This window comes from Petromyzon marinus, chromosome 24, assembly GCF_048934315.1.
Source record: "Petromyzon marinus isolate PM22_M1 ecotype Great Lakes invasive population chromosome 24, UKy_Petmar_22M1.pri1.0, whole genome shotgun sequence".
NCBI lineage: Eukaryota > Metazoa > Chordata > Hyperoartia > Petromyzontiformes > Petromyzontidae > Petromyzon > Petromyzon marinus.
The window spans coordinates 4,954,045-4,973,394 of record NC_133690.1 but is presented as its reverse complement, the minus strand read 5'-3'; the positions used below and the strand labels follow the sequence as shown (position 1 = coordinate 4,973,394).

General features: G+C 54.2%; 1 protein-coding gene across 1 annotated transcript; it reads left to right on the top strand.

The window, feature by feature from the left end:
• Window positions 1-4,979: 4,979 nt before the first annotated feature.
• Window positions 4,980-17,325, top strand: LOC116938395 (emopamil-binding protein-like). The gene is made up of 5 exons (XM_032945518.2): window positions 4,980-5,213; window positions 8,971-9,040; window positions 9,618-9,756; window positions 11,402-11,594; window positions 17,164-17,325. The coding sequence occupies exons 1-5, from the start codon at window positions 4,980-4,982 to the stop codon at window positions 17,323-17,325; spliced, it is 798 nt and encodes a 265-aa protein (XP_032801409.2).
• The last annotated feature ends 2,025 nt before the right edge of the window (window positions 17,326-19,350 follow it).

The window sequence follows — 19,350 nt, the reverse complement described above, 5'->3', positions numbered from 1 at the left end:
GTGTATTGGAGATCCTGGCTCTGAGATAATGTGGAGGTTTGGGTAGGCTGTGTGCGCTGAGTGTTGGGGCGAGTGGTCGGTGGTATGTGGACTGGACAAAGAGGCTGATCGTATGTTGATGGGTGTGTATGAGGCTGGGTATAGGAGTTGGGGCGTGTGCAAGGTGTGTACGAGGATGGGTGTTGGTATACGTGTTGGGTGTATGGGCTGGCTGTTTGATTGGTGGTTGGGTATAGGGCTGGCTGTGTGAGGTCTGGGTGAGTGTTTGTGGCTGGCTGTGTGAGTTCTGGGTGAATGCTTGGGGCTGGCTGTGTGAGTTCTGGGTGAGTGTTTGGGGCTGGCTGTGTGAGTTTTGGGTGAATGCTTGGGGCTGGCTGTGTGAGTTCTGGGTGAGTGTTTGGGGCTGACAGTGTGAGTTCTGGGTGAGTGTTTGGGGCTGGCTGTGTGAGTTCTGGGTGAGTGTTTGGGGCTGGCTGTGTGAGTGCTGGGTGAGGGTTTGGGGCTGGCTGTGTGAGTTCAGGGTGAATATTTGGGGCTGGCTGTGTGAGTTCTGGGTGAGTGTTTGGGGCTGACAGTGTGAGTTCTGGGTGAGTGTTTGGGGCTAAGGATTTGATAAACATTTCAGGTCTTAATTGATTGTTCACGCTCAGAGTGGCTTTCAGACTGCATACATTAATTTTTCGTCTCCCCCCTCCTCTTTTCAGAACATAGATGGACTAGTCCTTCTAAATACACTGGCTAATCGCTGCGCGTGGCGCTGACGTTTTTTATAATTAAATAAATACACCGTTTAAAAATAAATAAATTAATGCAAATCGACGCACCTGATGACGACCGTTTGTGTTATGGTCGAAACGTCTAAACTTTGCAGTCACACCTAAACACATACCAGTTAATGATATAATTGCCCAAGTAGACGTTGCTCTCAGGGGCCTGGGTCACATCGCTGCAGACGTAGCAAGATCTGAAATCGCTGCAACCCTCAAAAACGCTAAGATGCCAGCTAGCAACCTCAGCAAAGATGAGCGTTTTGAATTATATAAATTAAAAAAGAGGAATGATATTGTAGTCGTCTCAGCTGACAAAGGCAATGCTACTGTCATCATGGATAAAATAGAATACAACAACAAAATTAAAGAATTACTCGACGATGGTAGTTATACAAAAATAAAAAGAGATCCCACCAACAGCCTCGTCACACAAACCAACAAAATAATTTCTGATTCAACCGCATTAATTGATCAATCTAAACAGTTTTCGTTGAAACCTTCTGCTGCCAGGCCACCAAGATTACACGGCTTACCAAAAATACATAAAGTAGATACACCCCTTCGTCCCATAGTCTCTACTATCGGCTCCCCCACCTACAAACTAGCTCGTTTTTTGTCTGAAATCCTGCGTCCTTTCACTGGAAAGACCACCTCTGCGGTACAAAATTCTACTCACCTGGTATCGACAATCAAGGGTATTTCCCTGTCCCCAGACGACCTGCTTGTCAGTTTTGATGTAGTTTCCTTATTCACCAAGGTTCCTGTACCTGACACCGTTGCAATCATTGAAGACTTGGTTCATCAAGGACTAAACACTGAGGTACCCCCCCTGGTGAGACACTGTTTAACCAATACATACTTCACTTGGAATGGAACTTTCTACAAACAAACTGAGGGCACCCCAATGGGCTCCCCCCTTTCTCCAGTTATAGCTAACATTTTCATTGAGAAATTTGAGACTGACGCCATCCAGACTGCCACTCTGCGCCCAACCTTATGGAAGAGGTACGTGGATGACACTTTTGTCATCTGGCCACATGGCCGGCCTGCTCTAGACCAATTCTTCGACCACATCAATTCCATACACCCAGCCATCAGATTTACCATGGAAGTCGAAATAGATGGCAAGATACCTTTTTTGGATGTCCTAATTAAAAAGAGACCTGATGGTTCAATGAGCCACTCTGTCTACAGGAAAGCTACCCATACGGATGCTTATCTGAAACCGGATTCCCACCACCATCCATCACAGAAGAATTCTCTCATCAAGACTCTGTATCATAGAGCCCAATGCATATCCGACCAGGAACACATAAGCAGTGAACTCAAGCACGTACACCAAGCTCTTAGGGCTAATGGTTACTCCGACTATACAATCCGCAAAGCTATCACTCAAACCATGAAGAAGAACGCTCTTGAGGAGCCTTTCAAAACCATCACTTTACCCTACATTGCGGGGATCACAAAAAAGATCTCCAAAATCTTGAATAAACACAAGATCCAGGTCCGTTTCAACACATTACATAAAATCCGTGATCTGGTTCCATCTGTAAAAGATGTGATTCCGGACATACAATACCCTGGTGTCTACAAACTAAGTGGCCTCTGTGGTAGTAGTTACATTGGAGAAACCAAACGCCATGTCTCGGACCGCATTCGTGAACACAAAGCAGACCTTAAACACGGTCGGACCAACACCTCGGCCGTAGCAGATCATTGTTCTAATTCAGTAGGCTCACATGCCATTGACTTTTCCAAGACAGAGGTTCTTTGTAAGCCATCTGGCTTCCATGAGAGATTCGTTCATGAAGCTATCCACATATACAAGCACAGAGACAATTTCAACCGAGAAGGTGGATTCTATCTTAGCAATCATTGGAAAGATTTGATAAACCATTTCAGTTCTTAATTGATTGTTCACGCTTACATTGGCTTTCAGACAGCATACATTTTAAAATTTCGTCTCCCCCCTCCTCTTTTCAAAATATAGATGGACTAGTCCTGGGTAAACTGCCAAATCGCTGCGCGTGACGCTAACGTCTTTTTTTTATATATATAAATAAATGAATAAATGCGCCGTTTAAAAATAAAAATACATTTATGCAAACCAACACACCTGAAGACGACCGTTTGAGTTATGGTCGAAACGTCGTGATAATTTTTAATTGTTTTATATATATTTTATTATTTTGTTGTTTCCCTTCAACGTGACTTTACCGAAAAAACTAAGTATATGTTTTATATTTTTATATTTTTGTGACGTCATGTTTTAGGGGGGGGTCTGACTTTTTGCGACGCCGTGTGACGAGGGGGGGTCAAAAATCGTCCAATATCGCGTGACGTCATTTATGGACAGCCCCTTTTAACTTTATATATATATTTTTTAATTCTCATCGTCGTTGTGTGTGTGGAAATGTATAGCAGCCAAATACTCTAAACGCGTTTTTCTACGGAATCTTCGAGACCCATAGACCCACAGCGACCCACAGATACCCATAGAGACCCACAGAGACCCATAGAGACCCACAGAGACCCATATAGACCCACAGAGACCCACAGAGACCCGCAGAGACCCACAGAGACCCATAGAGTCCCACAGAGACCTACAGAGACCAATATACCCATAGAGACCCACCCACAGAAACCCATAGAAACCCACAGAACCACATAGAGACCCATAGAGACCCACAGAGACCCCATAGACCCATAGAGAACCGTAGACCCATACTCATAGAGACCCATATACCCGCAGAGACCCACAGAGACCCATAGACTCACAGAAACCCTTCGACCCACAGAGACCTACAGACCCACAGAGACCCAGAGACTCGTATAGGCCCACAGAGACCCACAGAAATGCATAGCAGCATCGAAATAATTTAAACGCACTGACATTTTAAATGGACCCGGACAAAATCCACCACGTGGAAAGAGACGCAGACTCGGAATATACAGCAGCAGCAGGCAGGGTCGGGATCGAAACCATGACCTCCTGCACACCTGGCGAGGTAGTCAACATCTCATAGCCACCGTGGTGATGATGAGAGAGACGCAATTTGTACCTCCACACACATGGCACGGTTGACTACGTACGGTGCGAAAAAAAGTTCAAGCCAAAGACAAAGATCCCCCGTATAGCCTTAACTGACTGTTGGGGCAATTGCTATTAGCGAGTAGCACCTATGTTGTAGTGGGTTTAACTCTCCAACACACAGCAACCGGTTAGTGCTGTACTAGTAACGAATTGTAAATGTTGTAGTGGGTTTAACTCTCCAACACACAGCAACCGGTTAGTGCTGTACTAGTAACGAATTGTAAATGTTGTAGTGGGTTTAACTCTCCAACACACAGCAACCGGTTAGTGCTGTACTAGTAACGAATTGTAAATGTTGTAGTGGGTTTAACTCTCCAACACACAGCAACCGGTGAGTGCTGTACTAGTAACGAATTGTGAATGTTGCAGTGGGTTTAACTCTCCAACACACAGCAACCGGTTAGTGCTGTACTAGTAACGAATTGTAAATGTTGTAGTGGGTTTAACTCTCCAACACACAGCAACCGGCTTGCGCTGTACTAGTAACGAATTGTAAATGTTGCAGTGGGATTAACTCTCCAACACACAGCAACCGGTGAGTGCTGTACTAGTAACGAATTGTGAATGTTGCAGTGGGTTTAACTCTCCAACACACAGCAACCGGTTAGTGCTGTACTAGTAACGAATTGTAAATGTAGTAGTGGGTTTAACTCTCCAACACACAACTTAGTGCTGTACTAGTAACGAATTGGCCACGTTCTGTTGATGTGACACAAACCCCCCATGAACATATACTGGCCTTTCACGACATGTGGCAATTTTAGATTCACCCCTCAAATGATGACTAAACCCATCGCCAGGGCAAAGCGGCGATTCCCCCACCCACAACCCACCCCTGCCCACCCACTACCCACCACTACCCACCCCTACCCACCCCCTACCCACCCCCTACCCACCCCCTACCCACAACCACTCCCTACCCACCTACAACCCACCCCCTACCCACCCACAACCCACCCCTACCCACCTCCTACCCACCCACTAGCCACCCCTACCCACCCCTACCCACCCCTTACCCACCCCCTACCCACCCCCTACCCACCCACAACCCACCCTTACCCACTCACAACCCACCCACAACCCACCCCCTACTCACCCACGCGCGCGCGACAGTGATGGAGATGCCGTCTCCTGCTCCTGCTGCTGCTGCTGTCTCTGATGCTGGGGGTGGTGCCGATGACCCCGCGTGGCCGAGCCGAGCGGCGTGCCTGTCGCTCGCCCTCTGCGCCTTCCAGGCGCGCGCGGCCCTCGCTCTGTCGCGGGTGGTGGGAGGCCGCCTGCAGCTGCCGCCTGCAGAGCGATGGGTCGTGGCCTGGCTGCTCTATGACGCAGTGGTTCACATCACACTGGTGAGTGAGTGGGTGAGTGGGTGGTGGTGGTGTAGTTACATTGCAGCGCCACACTTATTTACCATCATTAGGGGAAAAAACGGTGATCCAATCTCCGACCCCCCGCTAGGAACAGGTTTGCAGATTTTGCTGCGCATTTCTGTGAAGTCCTGGGGGTGGGGGACATCCCTCAGCCAGGAAAACATCGTGGCACAAAGTGAGGATGACCCTGCTGAGGCTGCAGTGGTTCAAATATTGGAAGAAGTCACCCCCTGTGAGTGGCTGGCTGAAGAACCATCTGTTGAGGAAGTACTGAAGGCGATCCGGAGTCTGAGACCAGGAAAGGCACCGGGTAGAGATGATCTCCCAATCGAAATGCTGAGGGAGGGTGGCGTTTGTGCACAGACTGTCCTACATGACATCATAACAAACAGTCTAGACCACTGGACCGGTTCCGCAGGACTTGAAGGATGCCCTGGTGGTCCCCATATTTAAGAAGGGAGACCGCACAGACTGTAACAAATACAGAGGCATCTCACTCCTCAGTGTGCCAGGAAAGGTCCTGGCAAGAATTATTCAACATCGCCTTGCCAGGCGCGCTGAGGAGAGGCTTGTGGAGCCCCAATGCGGTTTCAGGAAAGGGCGGTCCTGCACAGATGCTATATTTTCTGTCCGTTTACTACAGCAGAGGTGTTGGGAATTCCAACAAGACCTACATCTCTGCTTTATTGACCTGGTCAAAGCCTATGATACCACCAGTATACCTGGGCTCTGGGTTGTTCTTCGCGCTTTCGGAGTCCCTAACCCGCTGCTCACGATCATTAAGGACCTTCATGATGGTGAGCGGGCCCGGATAAAACTACGTGCCGGGAATCGGAGCCATTCCCTGTTCACCTTGGGGTGCGACAGGGATGTCCTCTGGCTCCAATATTATTTAACATCATTTTCGACCACGTAGTTCGTGAAGCCTTCAGTAGCTGTACCGAAGGAATTTCCATCTGGTACAGATACAATGTGAGGCTGATCGATGCCAGGGTACGGTCAAGGGATGGCTCCCTATTGATCAACCGCGTTACGTATGCCGACGACCTGGTAATTGCGGCTCACTCAGAGGAGGAGTTGGAGGCGCTGCGGCTGAAACTGGAGTGTGCCACTAAGAGGTGGCGCCTTACCATCAGCCCCATCAAAACGAAGTACCTTCCTGGGTATTTTGTACCATCGGACACTCCACCCCCACAATTCCCAATCGGTGATGGGGCAGTTGTCGAGAGAGTGGAAAGTTTCCCATACCTGGGCAGTGTGCTCATGACCGGCTCCGGTTTAACAGCAGAGGTATCACTCCGAATCAGTCGAGCGGCAATATCTTTTAATTGGATGCGTAACGCTGTGTGGAAGCTACGTGGTCTGAAGCTTCGGGTCTTCTCAGCCACAGTCATTCCCTCTGTTCTCTACGCTTGCGAAACGTGGACCCCTCTAATGGAACATCTTTCGTCGGTTAGAAACATTTAGACTGGCCTGCCTACGATCAATCTTGGGTTTAACCAGGCTGGATTGTGTGAGGAGCTCACAAATCCTCGAAAGATCTGGACAAAGTCCCATCGGTGAGCACCTCCGGCAAGCAAGGCTGCGTTGGCTGGGCCATGTTGCCCGCATGCCCAGCCACCGCATGCCTAAACAGCTTTTGTTCTGCCAGATCGAGGGGGCTAAACGGGCGCGGCATGGGCTAGAGAAGAGATGGAGTGATGTGGTACAGGAGGATGTGGAGCTGGTACCAGTGGTGTCAAGATCGGCCTCTGTGGAGGAGGCTCGTGAAGGACGCTACTGGGCAGTTGGAGGCAGTCGCTCACAACAACGAGCGGAGCGCCGGGTGGCTAAAGCACAGCAAGTTGGCACAGTAGGGGGCACAGGTGGTGCATCAGCCAGTCATCTCGGTCATCTCAGTCAGTATACCCGTGGCACCTGCTGGATCTGCCCCATGACATCCTGCCAGCGGGCGTTCGACACTTCACGTGGTAGCCTCAAGGTGCACATAGCCTGGCACAAGCGTCGTGGTGACGTCACCGCCACTTAGTGGCGAATGGCGGTTGTCGTTATTAATGATGGTAATGGTGGTGCTGATGGTGGTGATGGTGGTGGTGATGGTGGTGGTGATGATGGTGGTGGTGATGGTGAGTGATGGTGTAGCTACACTGGGTAATGGTGTAGCTACACTGGGTGAGTGATGGTGTAGCTACACTGGTGATGGTGTAGCTACACTGGTGATGGTGTAGCTACACTGGTGATGGTGTAGCTACACTGGGGGGGGGTGATGCTGTAGCTACACTGGTGATGGTGTAGCTACACTGGGTGAGTGATGGTGTAGCTACGCTGGTGATGGTGTAGCTACACTGGGTGAGTGATGGTGTAGCTACACTGGTTGATGGTGCAGCTATGCTGGTGATGATGTAGCTACACTGGGTGAGTGATGGTGTAGCTACGCTGGTGATGGTGTAGCTACACTGGGTGAGTGATGGTGTAGCTACACTGGTGATGGTGTAGCTACACTGGGTGAGTGATGGTGTAGTTACGCTGGTGATGGTGTAGCTACACTGGGTGAGTGATGGTGTAGCTACACTGGGTGATGGTGTAGCTACACTGGTGATGGTGTAGCTACACTGGGTGAGTGATGGTGTAGCTACACTGGGTGATGGTGTAGCTACACTGGGTGATGGTGTAGCTACACTGGGTGGGTGATGGTGTAGCTACACTGGTGATGGTGTAGCTACACTGGGTGAGTGATGGTGTTGCTACGTTGGTGATGGTGTAGCTACGCTGGTGATGGTGTAGCTACACTGGTGATGGTGTGGCTATGCTGGGTGAGTGATGGTGTAGCTACACTGGGTAATGGTGTAGCTACACTGGTGATGGTGTAGCTACACTGGGTGGGTGATGGTGTAGCTACACTGGTAATGGTGTAGCTACACTGGTGATGGTGTAGCTACACTGGGTGAGTGTTGGTGTAGCTACACTGGGTGAGTGATGGTGTAGCTACACTGGTGATGGTGTAGCTACACTGGGTGATGGTGTAGCTACACTGGTTGAGTGTTGGTGTAGCTACACTGGTGATGGTGTAGCTACACTGGTGATGGTGTAGCTACACTGGTGATGGTGTAGCTACACTGGGTGAGTGTTGGTGTAGCTACGCTGGTGATGGTGTAGCTACACTGGTGATGGTGTAGCTACACTGGGTGAGTGATGGTGTAGCTATGCTGGTGATGGTGTAGCTACACTGGGTGAGTGATAGTGTAGCTACGCTGGTGATGGTGTAGCTACACTGGGTGAGTGATGGTGTAGCTACGCTGGGTGAGTGATGGTGTAGCTACGCTGGTGATGGTGTAGCTACACTGGTGATGGTGTAGCTACACTGGGTGAGTGATGGTGTAGCTACACTGGTGATGGTGTAGCTACACTGGGTGAGTGATGGTGTAGCTACACTGGTGATGGTGTAGCTACGCTGGTGATGGTGTAGCGACACTGGGTGAGTGATGCTGTAGCTACGCTGGTGATGGTGTAGCTACACTGGGTGAGTGATGGTGTAGCTACGCTGGTGATGGTGTAGCTACACTGGGTGAGTGATGGTGTAGCTACACTCTGTGAGTGATGGTGTAGCTACACTCTGTGAGTGATGGTGTAGCTACACCTGCCTGTGATGTTGGTGTTGCTACACAGCACTTGCCCCAACAGTCTGTCTGAGGCTACACGGTGGGGGTGGGGGGGACCTTTGTCTTTGTGCCTGCAGGAGGGTCCCTTCGTCTGCATCTCGCTGGTGAGATCTCTGCCGGAGTCGGACAGCGTCCACTCCATGCTGTGTAAGCCAACTGCTCACCGGGGTTCACGTCCACGACAGCTCTCTGTGTTGTGTTGCATTGTGTTTCTAAGTTTACTGTGTGCTTGTTTTCTCATTCACTCTTACCTGATGTCGGTTGCTTGTGTTGCAATCGAAACGTCGGATTCTATTATTATTTGATTTTATTTCCTACGTGACTTTACCGAAAGAACCACGGAGCAAAAATAGTTTAGTTTTGTAGATGAGATGTAGAGACCTCAGTGGGACCTTACCTTGTGCAATAAAAATAGTTTAGTTTGTAGATGAGATGTTGAGACCTCAGTGGGACCTTACCTGGTTACAATAAAAATAGTTTATATTCATATTCTTATTTCTTTCGGTAAAGTCACGTTATTGTTTCCCTTCAACGTGACTTAACCGAAAAAACTAAGAATATGAATTACTGCAGTCACGAAAGCTTTAAATAAAAAAAATAGTTTAGTTTGTAGACGAGATGTAGAGACCTCAGTGGGACCTTACCTGGTACAATAAAAATGACATCTGAAACGGCGCCTTGCGGCGACCGTGCCGTGCCGACGCCGTGCCCCGGCGTGCCGCAGGGAAGGAGTACGGTCGCGTCGACAGCCGCTGGCTTCACTCGGACCCCACCGTGGTGGCGCTCGAGATCCTGACGGTGGCGGTTGCGGGGCCCCTGGCGCTGCTGCTGGTGTTCGCCATCGTCCAGAACAAGCACTACCGGTAGGGGTCACGCCGCTCTACCGGTAAGGGTCACGCCGCTCTACCGGTAAGGGTCACACCGCACTACCGGTAGGGGTCACGCCGCTCTACCGGTAGGGGTCACGCCGCTCTACCGGTAGGGGTCACGCCGCTCTACCGGTAGGGGTCACGCCGCTCTACCGGTAGGGGTCACGCAGCTCTACCGGTAGGGGTCACGCAGCTCTACCGGTAGGGGTCACGCCGCTCTACCGGTAGGGGTCACGCCGCTCTACCGGTAAGGGTCACGCCGCACTACCGGTAGGGGTCACGCCACTCTACCGGTAGGGGTCACGCCGCTCTACAGGTAGGGGTCACGCCGCTCTACCGGTAGGGGTCACGCCGCTCTACTGGTAGGGGTCACGCCACACTACCGGTAGGGGTCACGCAGCTCTACCGGTAGGGGTCACGCAGCTCTACCGGTAGGAGGTCACGCCGCTCTACCGGTAGGGGTCACGCCGCACTACCGGTAAGGGTCACGCCGCTCTACCCGTAGGTGTCATGCCGCACTACCGCTGGGGGGCGCTGTGGGTGTCACCGTATCCGTGACGACGCTATGGGGTGTCCATGTAACGACGCATCTCCACCAACACCACTAACCACGTTGTCTCCACCGTGCACTCACTCACCCACACCACCATCACCACCTCCGCCCACACCACTAACCCGCATCACCACTTCCGCCCACACCACCACCACCATCACCGCCTCCGCTCACACCACTAACCCACATCGCCGTCAACACGACTGCCCGCACCACTCGCCCGCATCGCCGCCGCCTCCACCCACACCACCTCCACCGCCACGCTCCCCCCTCCCCTCCCCCGCCCACCCGTAGCCACTTTGTACAGGTGTGCCTGTGCGTGTGCGAGCTGTACGTAGCCACTTTGTACAGGTGTGCCTGTGCGTGTGCGAGCTGTACGTAGCCACTTTGTACAGGTGTGCCTGTGCGTGTGCGAGCTGTACGTAGCCACTTTGTACAGGTGTGCCTGTGCGTGTGCGAGCTGTACGTAGCCACTTTGTACAGGTGTGCCTGTGCGTGTGCGAGCTGTACGTAGCCACTTTGTACAGGTGTGCCTGTGCGTGTGCGAGCTGTACGTAGCCACTTTGTACAGGTGTGCCTGTGCGTGTGCGAGCTGTACGTAGCCACTTTGTACAGGTGTGCCTGTGCGTGTGCGAGCTGTACGTAGCCACTTTGTACAGGTGTGCCTGTGCGTGTGCGAGCTGTACGTAGCCACTTTGTACAGGTGTGCCTGTGCGTGTGCGAGCTGTATGTAGCCACTTTGTACAGGTGTGCCTGTGCGTGTGCGAGCTGTACGTAGCCACTTTGTACAGGTGTGCCTGTGCGTGCGCGAGCTGTACGTAGCCACTTTGTACAGGTGTGCCTGTGCGTGTGCGAGCTGTACGTAGCCACTTTGTACAGGTGTGCCTGTGCGTGTGCGAGCTGTACGTAGCCACTTTGTACAGGTGTGCCTGTGTGTGTGCGAGCTGTACGTAGCCACTTTGTACAGGTGTGCCTGTGCGTGTGCGAGCTGTACGTAGCCACTTTGTACAGGTGTGCCTGTGCGTGTGCGAGCTGTACGTAGCCACTTTGTACAGGTGTGCCTGTGCGTGTGTGAGCTGTACGTAGCCACTTTGTACAGGTGTGCCTGTGCGTGTGCGAGCTGTACAGCGGCTGGATGACGTCCGCCCCCGAGTGGCTGGCGGGCAGCGCCAGCCTGCGCTCCGACAGCGCCGACCTCCTCTGGCTCTACCTCGTCTTCTTCGACGGCCTCTGGGTGCTGCTGCCCATTGTGCTGCTCGCCCAGTCCTGGGGGGTGCTCGCCGTCGCTCACCGGCCGCGCGTGGCCAAGGCCGCCGGCGATGGCGGCGGTGGCAAGCGGAAGTGGCGATGAGCCGAGCCGGAAGTCGGTGCTGGCGCGACCGTTGGAGGAGATTTCCCGTCGTCCGTCCGCCCGCCCAATTTTTTTTTGATTGGCGCGAGAGAAATGAAAATTAAAAAAAAGTAAAAAAAACGAGCGATCGAATGCCGACGGGTACCAACCACCCTTCGTCTCCCCAATCGAAACATTTCCCCGCCCCCCCCTCCCCACACCCCAGCGGTGCCCTCGCCAAAATACACATCGGAAGAGCTGCGGTGAAAGAGAGGAGGGCGGGGAGCGAGGAGAGAGAGAGAGAGACGTTTTTGCTGAAAATAACGTGCGCGTTACGCCGTGCCGCATTGCCGCGAGTAAAAAACGCCCGACGTGGTTCTTTCGGTAAAAGTTCACGCAGGTAGGATACAAAAAATTGAAATAGATCTCGACGTAAATCGCTCGCGACAAATTTGTGAGCCACGGCCCTCGCTGAGCTCACGTTTAATGTCGGCTGCCCCGCCCACATTTAATGTCGGCTGCCCCGCCCACATTTAATGTCGGCTGCCCCGCCCACATTTAAAGTCGGCTGCCCCGCCCATCTCTAAACCTTCATAAACAGGCGGCCTCAGCAGATTTCCCCCTCTTCTTTGGTTCTTTCGGTAAAGTCACCACGTAGAACGAGAACTAAATAATAAAATAAAACAATAAAATTCTCACGACGTTTCGGCCACAACGCAAGCGGCCTTCTTCAGGTGAAGGAACAAAAAAACTGTCGGGACGACAGAGCTCCAATGAGCTCCAATGAGCTCTATCGTCCCGACAGTTTTTTGTTCCTTCACCTGAAGAAGGCCGCTCGCGTTGTGGCCGAAACGTCGTGAGAATTTTATTGTTTTATTTTATTATTTCATTCTCATTCTACGTGGTGGTGACTTTACCGAAAGGACCCAAGAAGATGAATCCTTGCAGTCACGAAAGCTTTCAATCGAAAGATTTCCCCCTCGTTCACACCTGAGGACGGTCGCTTGCGTTGGTCTATTTAGTTTTTTCTCCCCGCTTACCACGTGATGACTTTACTTGAAGGGAATGGAGAGCGTGGATTCCTGCAGTCACGAAAGCTTCAAATCAAGATGGCACTATTGCGTGCTTGCTTGCTGACGAAAAGTGTTACCGGCAGCGCGTGGCAGCACCGCACGTCAGCAGGCGACGGTAGATACGGGGAGTAAGACAGCGAAGGGAAAGCTCTGGAAGGGGTCCATCTGGAAGCCCTCGGGAACCTGCTGGTAGGTTCCAAAAGGGGGGCGTGGCCAGGGCGGGGTGAGGCCACGCCCTGAGGCGGGAGCTCGGGGCTGTTGCTAAAAGTGGATCTCCTCGCCGTTCGTCACCGTCGTCGCCGCCGCCATCTTCACCATCGCCGGCAGGGGCGGAGCCATGGGGGGGGGGGGCTGGGGGTGGCAGCCTGCAGGCTGCCACCTTGTGTGCTGCCCTGCAGGCTGCCACCTTGTGTGCTGCCCTGCAGGCTGCCACCTCGTGCTGGCCTGCAGGCTGCCATTTTGTGCTGCCCGGCAGGCTGCTTGAGCGGCAGCCTTTCGAACTCATCGAACTTATCAGCCACATCAGCGGCTCCGACCTATTAATAAACTCCGAGTTCAAATCCAAGACAATTTGTTTTACGCATTTTGTGGCGCCCATTGGAAAACATTACACTGGATATCTCAGAATATTGAAGTCAACCCCCCCCCCGCTCCCCCCCCCCAAAGTCAACATCCTGGCTCCGCCCCTAATCACCGGGCCCCGCTAGCTCGACAGCCTGCCAACTGTACTAGCTAGGTAGTACCGCTGAGAGTAGGCACGGCTGTGTGTGAGATATACATAAAGAGTGTGCACCCACGTAGGGTGCGTGCAGTCCCCTTCGCGTGCAAGAGTAAAGAAGGCGCCTCCAATGATTCCTGTCTCCGAACTGCGTCACGACACTGACGCAATGACGACTCGACACACTTCCCTTGAGATGGCATCTCATTGAAGACACGTTCACTTGGCATCAGGCGGAGACCTCCACCGCAACAGCCCCGAGTCTCCCGCGCATCTCCCTTATATACCAACACGAGGCCACGCCCCTTTTCTCGATCATTCTCGCCGACTCTGGATGCTCGCTCCACCGGGGGACTCCACCGTTCCCTTCAGTCACATGACCATGCCCCCCTTCCCGAACCTTCTCGCTGACTCTGGACGCTCGCTCTCCCAGTAGACTCCACCGTTCTCTTCCGTCACATGACCACGCCCCCTTCATCGATGATTCCCGTAGCTACCGGTCCCTTCGTACACCACGACTGGTTCACTTCACAAGGGCCGATTAACTTCCACAAGCTCGACCGATCCCCACCACGGACGGTGCAACTTAGGCGATGTCTGCAGCTGCACCTGCGGACAATGCCCCGACAGCCCAGAGAGGCACGTGCTGGCACCGCTTTGCGCCCCACTCATTAGCGGCCCGTGGCCCCCGGCCGGTGATTTCCCTCGCCGCAGCACGTGCCTTCGACACCCGCCCCGAGCGCAAGCTGACGAATTTGTTTTCCTCGAAGCCACAACCAGTTCAGCGCTATGGGTGCTCCCGCTCGCACATCGGAGAGGGGACGAAGGAAAGAAACTCGACAATGCGTCCAAAGACTCGCCCGCACGCGGAAGTGGCATGCGCCGGCCACCGTCACCCCGTTCAGTTTACGGAAGCCGACACAGATGCCGCAGGACTACCGTCTGACTTCTCCACCAGCACCACGGGGGGCATTCCCGCGGAACGGTCGACGGCGGAATTGTGTCCGCCGTCGACAGCGCGCCCACCGCCTGTTCACACGTCCCTCCTCATCCGATGTGAGTTCACGCGAGCAGGGCTGCGCGTTCCGTATCAACGTGGTGCAACGATATTTGAATGTGGGTGAAAGGACGGCTGTGGCCCCGGCGGGTACCGTGTTGGCCCATGTGATGCCCGCGGGTCAGATGGAACGTGGGCAGAGGCCCTTCGTAACGAGAATCCCGATTTGGCTAAGGCACAACCGGGCAAATTGAAGTCGCCGTCGCTGCAATTTCAGATGTCCCGGCAAGAGCAAGTTCGACATCGGTCGCACTTCGGAAACGGCTCTTGGCCCGCTTTTAGGATCGTCTGTGCCAGGCTAGGTGCAGGAAGAGGTCACGTGACAGACCCAGCAGGTGTCCTGGGTTGACTGCTGTGCCAGGCTAGGTGCAGGAAGAGGTCACGGGGCAGAACCAGCAGGTGCCCATGGGTTGACTGCTGTGCCAGGATAGGTGCAGGAGGAGGTCACGGGACAGACCCAGCAGGTGCCGTGGGTTGACTGCTGTGCCAGGCTAGGTGCAGGAGGAGGTCACGGGACAGACCCTGCAGTGCCCGTGGTTGACTGCTGTGCCAGGCTAGGTGCAGGAGGAGGTTACGGGACAGACCCTGTAGGTGCCGTGGGTTGACTGCTGTGGCAGGCTAGGTGCAGGAGGAGGTCACGGGACAGACCCTGTAGGTACCAGTGGGTTGACTGCTGTGCCAGGCTAGGTGCAGGAGGAGGTCACGGGACAGAACCAGCAGGTGCCGTGGGTTGACTGCTGTGCCAGTCTAGGTGCAGGAGGAGGTCACGGGACAGACCCTGCAGGTGCCCGTGGGTTGACTGCTGTGCCAGGCTAGGTGCAGGAGGAGGTCACGGGACAGACCCTGCAGGTGCCGTGGGTTGGCTGCTGTGCCAGGCTAGGTGCAGGACGAGGTCACAGGACAGACCCAGCAGGTGCCCATGGGTTGACTGCTGTGCCAGGCTAGGTGCAGGAGGAGGTCACGGGGCAGATCCAGCAGGTGCTGTGGGTTGACTGCTGTGCCAGGCTAGGTACAGGAGGAGGTCGCGGGACAGATCCTGCAGGTGCCGTGGGTTGACTGCTGTGCCAGTCTAGGTGCAGGAGGAGGTCACGGGACAGACCCTGCAGGTGCCGTGGGTTGGCTGCTGTGCCAGGCTAGGTGCAGGAGGAGGTCACGGGACAGACCCTGCAGGTGCCGTGGGTTGGCTGCTGTGCCAGGCTAGGTGCAGGACGAGGTCACGGGACAGACCCAGCAGGTGCCCATGGGATGACTGCTGTGCCAGGCTAGGTGCAGGAGGAGGTCACGGGGCAGATCCAGCAGGTGCTGTGGGTTGACTGCTGTGCCAGGCTAGGTGCAGGAGGAGGTCACGGGACAGACCCTGTAGGTGCCGTGGATTGATTGCTGTGCCAGGATAGGTGCAGGAGGAGGTCACGGGACAGACCCAGCAGGTGCCCATGGGTTGACTGCTGTGCCAGGCTAGGTGCAGGAGGAGGTCACGGGACAGACCCAGCAGCTGCCGTGGGTTGACTGCTGTGCCAGGCTAGGTGCAGGAGGAGGTCACGGGACAGACCCAGCAGGTGCCGTGGGTTGACTGCTGTGCCAGGCTAGGTGCAGGAGGAGGTCACGGGACAGACCCAGCAGGTGCTGTGGGTTGACTGTTGTGCCAGGCTAGGTGCAGGAGGAGGTCACGGGACAGACCCAGCAGGTGCCGTGGGTTGACTGCTGTGCCAGGCTAGGTGCAGGAAGAGGTCACGGGACAGACCCAGCAGGTGCCCTGGGTTGACTGCTGTGCCAGGCTAGGTGCAGGACGAGGTCACGGGACAGACCCAGCAGGTGCCCTGGGTTGACTGCTGTGCCAGGCTAGGTGCAGGAGGAGGTCACGGGACAGACCCAGCAGGTGCCTTGGGTTGACTGTTGTGCCAGGCTAGGTGCAGGAGGAGGTCACGGGACAGACCCAGCAGCTGCCGAGCATATTCACGGGAACGCGTGCGTGTGTGTGTCTGTGTGTGTGTCTGTGTGTCTGTGTGTGTCTGTGTGTCTGTGTGTGTCTGTGAGTGTGTGTGTCTGTGTGTATGTCTGTGTGTGTGTGTGTCTGTGTGAGTCAAGGCCTATGCTACCATCAGTAGGCCTGGGCTCTGGGTTGTTCTTCGTGCTTTCAGAGTCCTTGACCCTCTGCTCATGCTCATTAAGGACCTTGAAGATGGTGAGCGGGCCTGGGTAAAACTACGTGGCCAGCGTCAGAGCCATTGCCTGTACACCTTGGGATGCGACAGGGATGTCCTCTGGCTCCAACATTATTTAACATCTATTTCGATCACGTAGTTCGTGAAGCCTTCAGTAGCTGTACCCGATGAATTTCCATCTGGTACAGATACAATGGGAGGCTGATCGATGCCCGGGTGCGGTCAAGGGATGGCTCCCTATTGGCCAACCACGTTACGTATGCCGGAGACTTGGTAATTTCGGCATACTCAGAGGAGGAGATGGAGATGCTGCTGCTGAGACTGGAGTGTGCCACTAAGAGGTGCGGCCTTACCATCAGCCCCACCAAAACTAAGCAACTGCCTGGGTATTTTGTACCATCGGGCACTCTACCCCCACAACTCCCAATTGGTGATGGGGCAGTTGTGGAGAGAGTGGATAGTTCCCCATACCTGGGTAGTGTGCTTATGACCGGCTCCAGTTTAACAGCAGAGGTCTCACTCCGAAACAGTCGAGCGGCAATATCTTTTCATCGGTTGCGTAACGCTGTGTGGAAGCTACCTAGTCTGTCGCTCCGCACTAAGCTTCAGGTCTTCTCGGCCACGGTCATTCCCTCCCTTCTCTACCCTTGCGAAACGTGGACCCCCCTAATGGAACATCTTCGCCGGTTAGAAACATTTAGGCTGGCCTGCCTACGATCCATCCTGGGTCTAACCAGGCTGGATTGTGTGAGGAGCTCACAAATCCTTGAAAGATCTGGGCAAGGTCCCATCGGTGAGCTCCTCCGGCAGGCAAGGCTGCGTTGGCTGGGTCATGTAGCCCGCATGCCCAGCCACCGCATGCCGAAACACCTTTTGTTCGGCCGGATTGAGGGGCCTAAACGGGCGCGGCACGGGCTAGATAAGAGATGGAGTGATCTGGTACAGGAGGACGTGGAGCTGAGTGGACTTGCCGATGACTGGTACCAGTGGTGTCAAGATCGGCCTCTGTGTAGGAGGCTCGTGAAGGACGCTACTGGGCAGTTGGAGGTAGTCACCCTCCAACAACAACGGAGGGCGGAGGAGCGACGCTCACAACAACGAGCGGAGCGCCGGGTGGCTAAAGCACAGCAGGTTGGCACAGTAGGGGGCACAGGTGGTGCATCAGTCATCTCAGTCATCTCAGTCAGTCGACCCGTGGCACTTGGGTCTGCCCCGTGACCTCCTGCCCGCTGGCGTTCGACACTTCACGTGGCCTCAAGGTGCACATGGCCTGGCACAAGTGTCGTGGTGACGTCACCGCCACTTAGTGGCGAATGGCGGTTGTTGTTGTGTGTGTCTGTGTGTCAGTGTGTGTGTGGTGTGTGTGTGTGTCAGTGTAGCGGTTAGCGCTACGCTGTGCTACGAACCCGGCGACCCGAATTCGATTCCCGCTCACGGCCAACACCGCCAGTGACGATTATCTAAACCGGTCCAGGGTCTCCCCCTAGGTTGACTCAGCCTCAAACGAGTACCTGCTGCGATGTGCAGTAAACATCGCCACTGGGGAGACAAAGGCGGTCGGGCCTGGTGCTGGCCACCCACCCCCTCGTGTGCCACAGGGCCGGTAGCCTTCACAGGTGCTGCTACTCGCTAACAGCACTTGCCACTACAGCCTGTTAGAGGCTACACGGGGGACCTTTGTCTGTGTGTCTATAGGTGCTGCTCGCTACTCACAGCACTTGCCCCTACAGCCCTGTTAGAGGCTACACGGGGGACCTTTGTCTGTGTGTCTACAGCTGCTGCTCGCTACACACAGCCACTTGCCCCCTACAGCCCTGTTATGTCTGTAGGGGCAGTTTAACGCGAACGAGAGGACAACAACAACAACAATCACAAAGCCAACGGCGACTCGAACGATGCTTTATTAATCCGCGGGGCCGCCCTCAGTCATCCCAGAGCAGGATCAGCTCCTCGTCGTCCTCGTCCCACGGGAAGGGTTCCATCCAGCGCAGGTCGCCGGCGTTCTGCTGGAAGCGCACCAAGTCGCCAAAGTCGCGGTCGGGGTGGACGACCATGCCACCACCACGCTCCTCTTGCTCCCCCTGCTCCTCCTCGTCGAGGAAGACGAAGATTCCGTCGCCGTGCCCGCCGTGGTGGAAGAAGTGGCGCTCTGGTGGTGTTGGGAAGGTAGAGGGGGAGGAGGGGAGAGGGAGGTGAGGGGGGAGGAGGAGGAGGGGGGAGGAAGAGGTGGAGGTGGAGGAAAGTAGGGGTGGGAAGGAGGAGGTCAAACACGTGTCGTTACACAGAGACACACAGAGACCCATAGAGACACACAGAGACCCATAGAGACACACAGAGACCCATAGAGACACACAGAGACCCAAAGATACACAGAGACCCAAAGATACAAAGAGACACATAGAGACACACAGAGACCCATAGAGATACACAGAGACCAATAGAGACACACAGACACCCATAGAGATACAGAAAAAGAGAGACATACAGAGACCCATAGAGACATACAGAGACCCATAGAGATATAGAGACCCATAGATACACACAGATCAATAGAGACACACAGAGACACACAGAGACCCACAGAGACCCATAGAGACACAGAAAAACAGAGACATACAGAGACCCATAGAGGCACACAGAGACCCATAGAGATACACAGGGACCCATAGTTACACACAGATCCATAGAGACACAC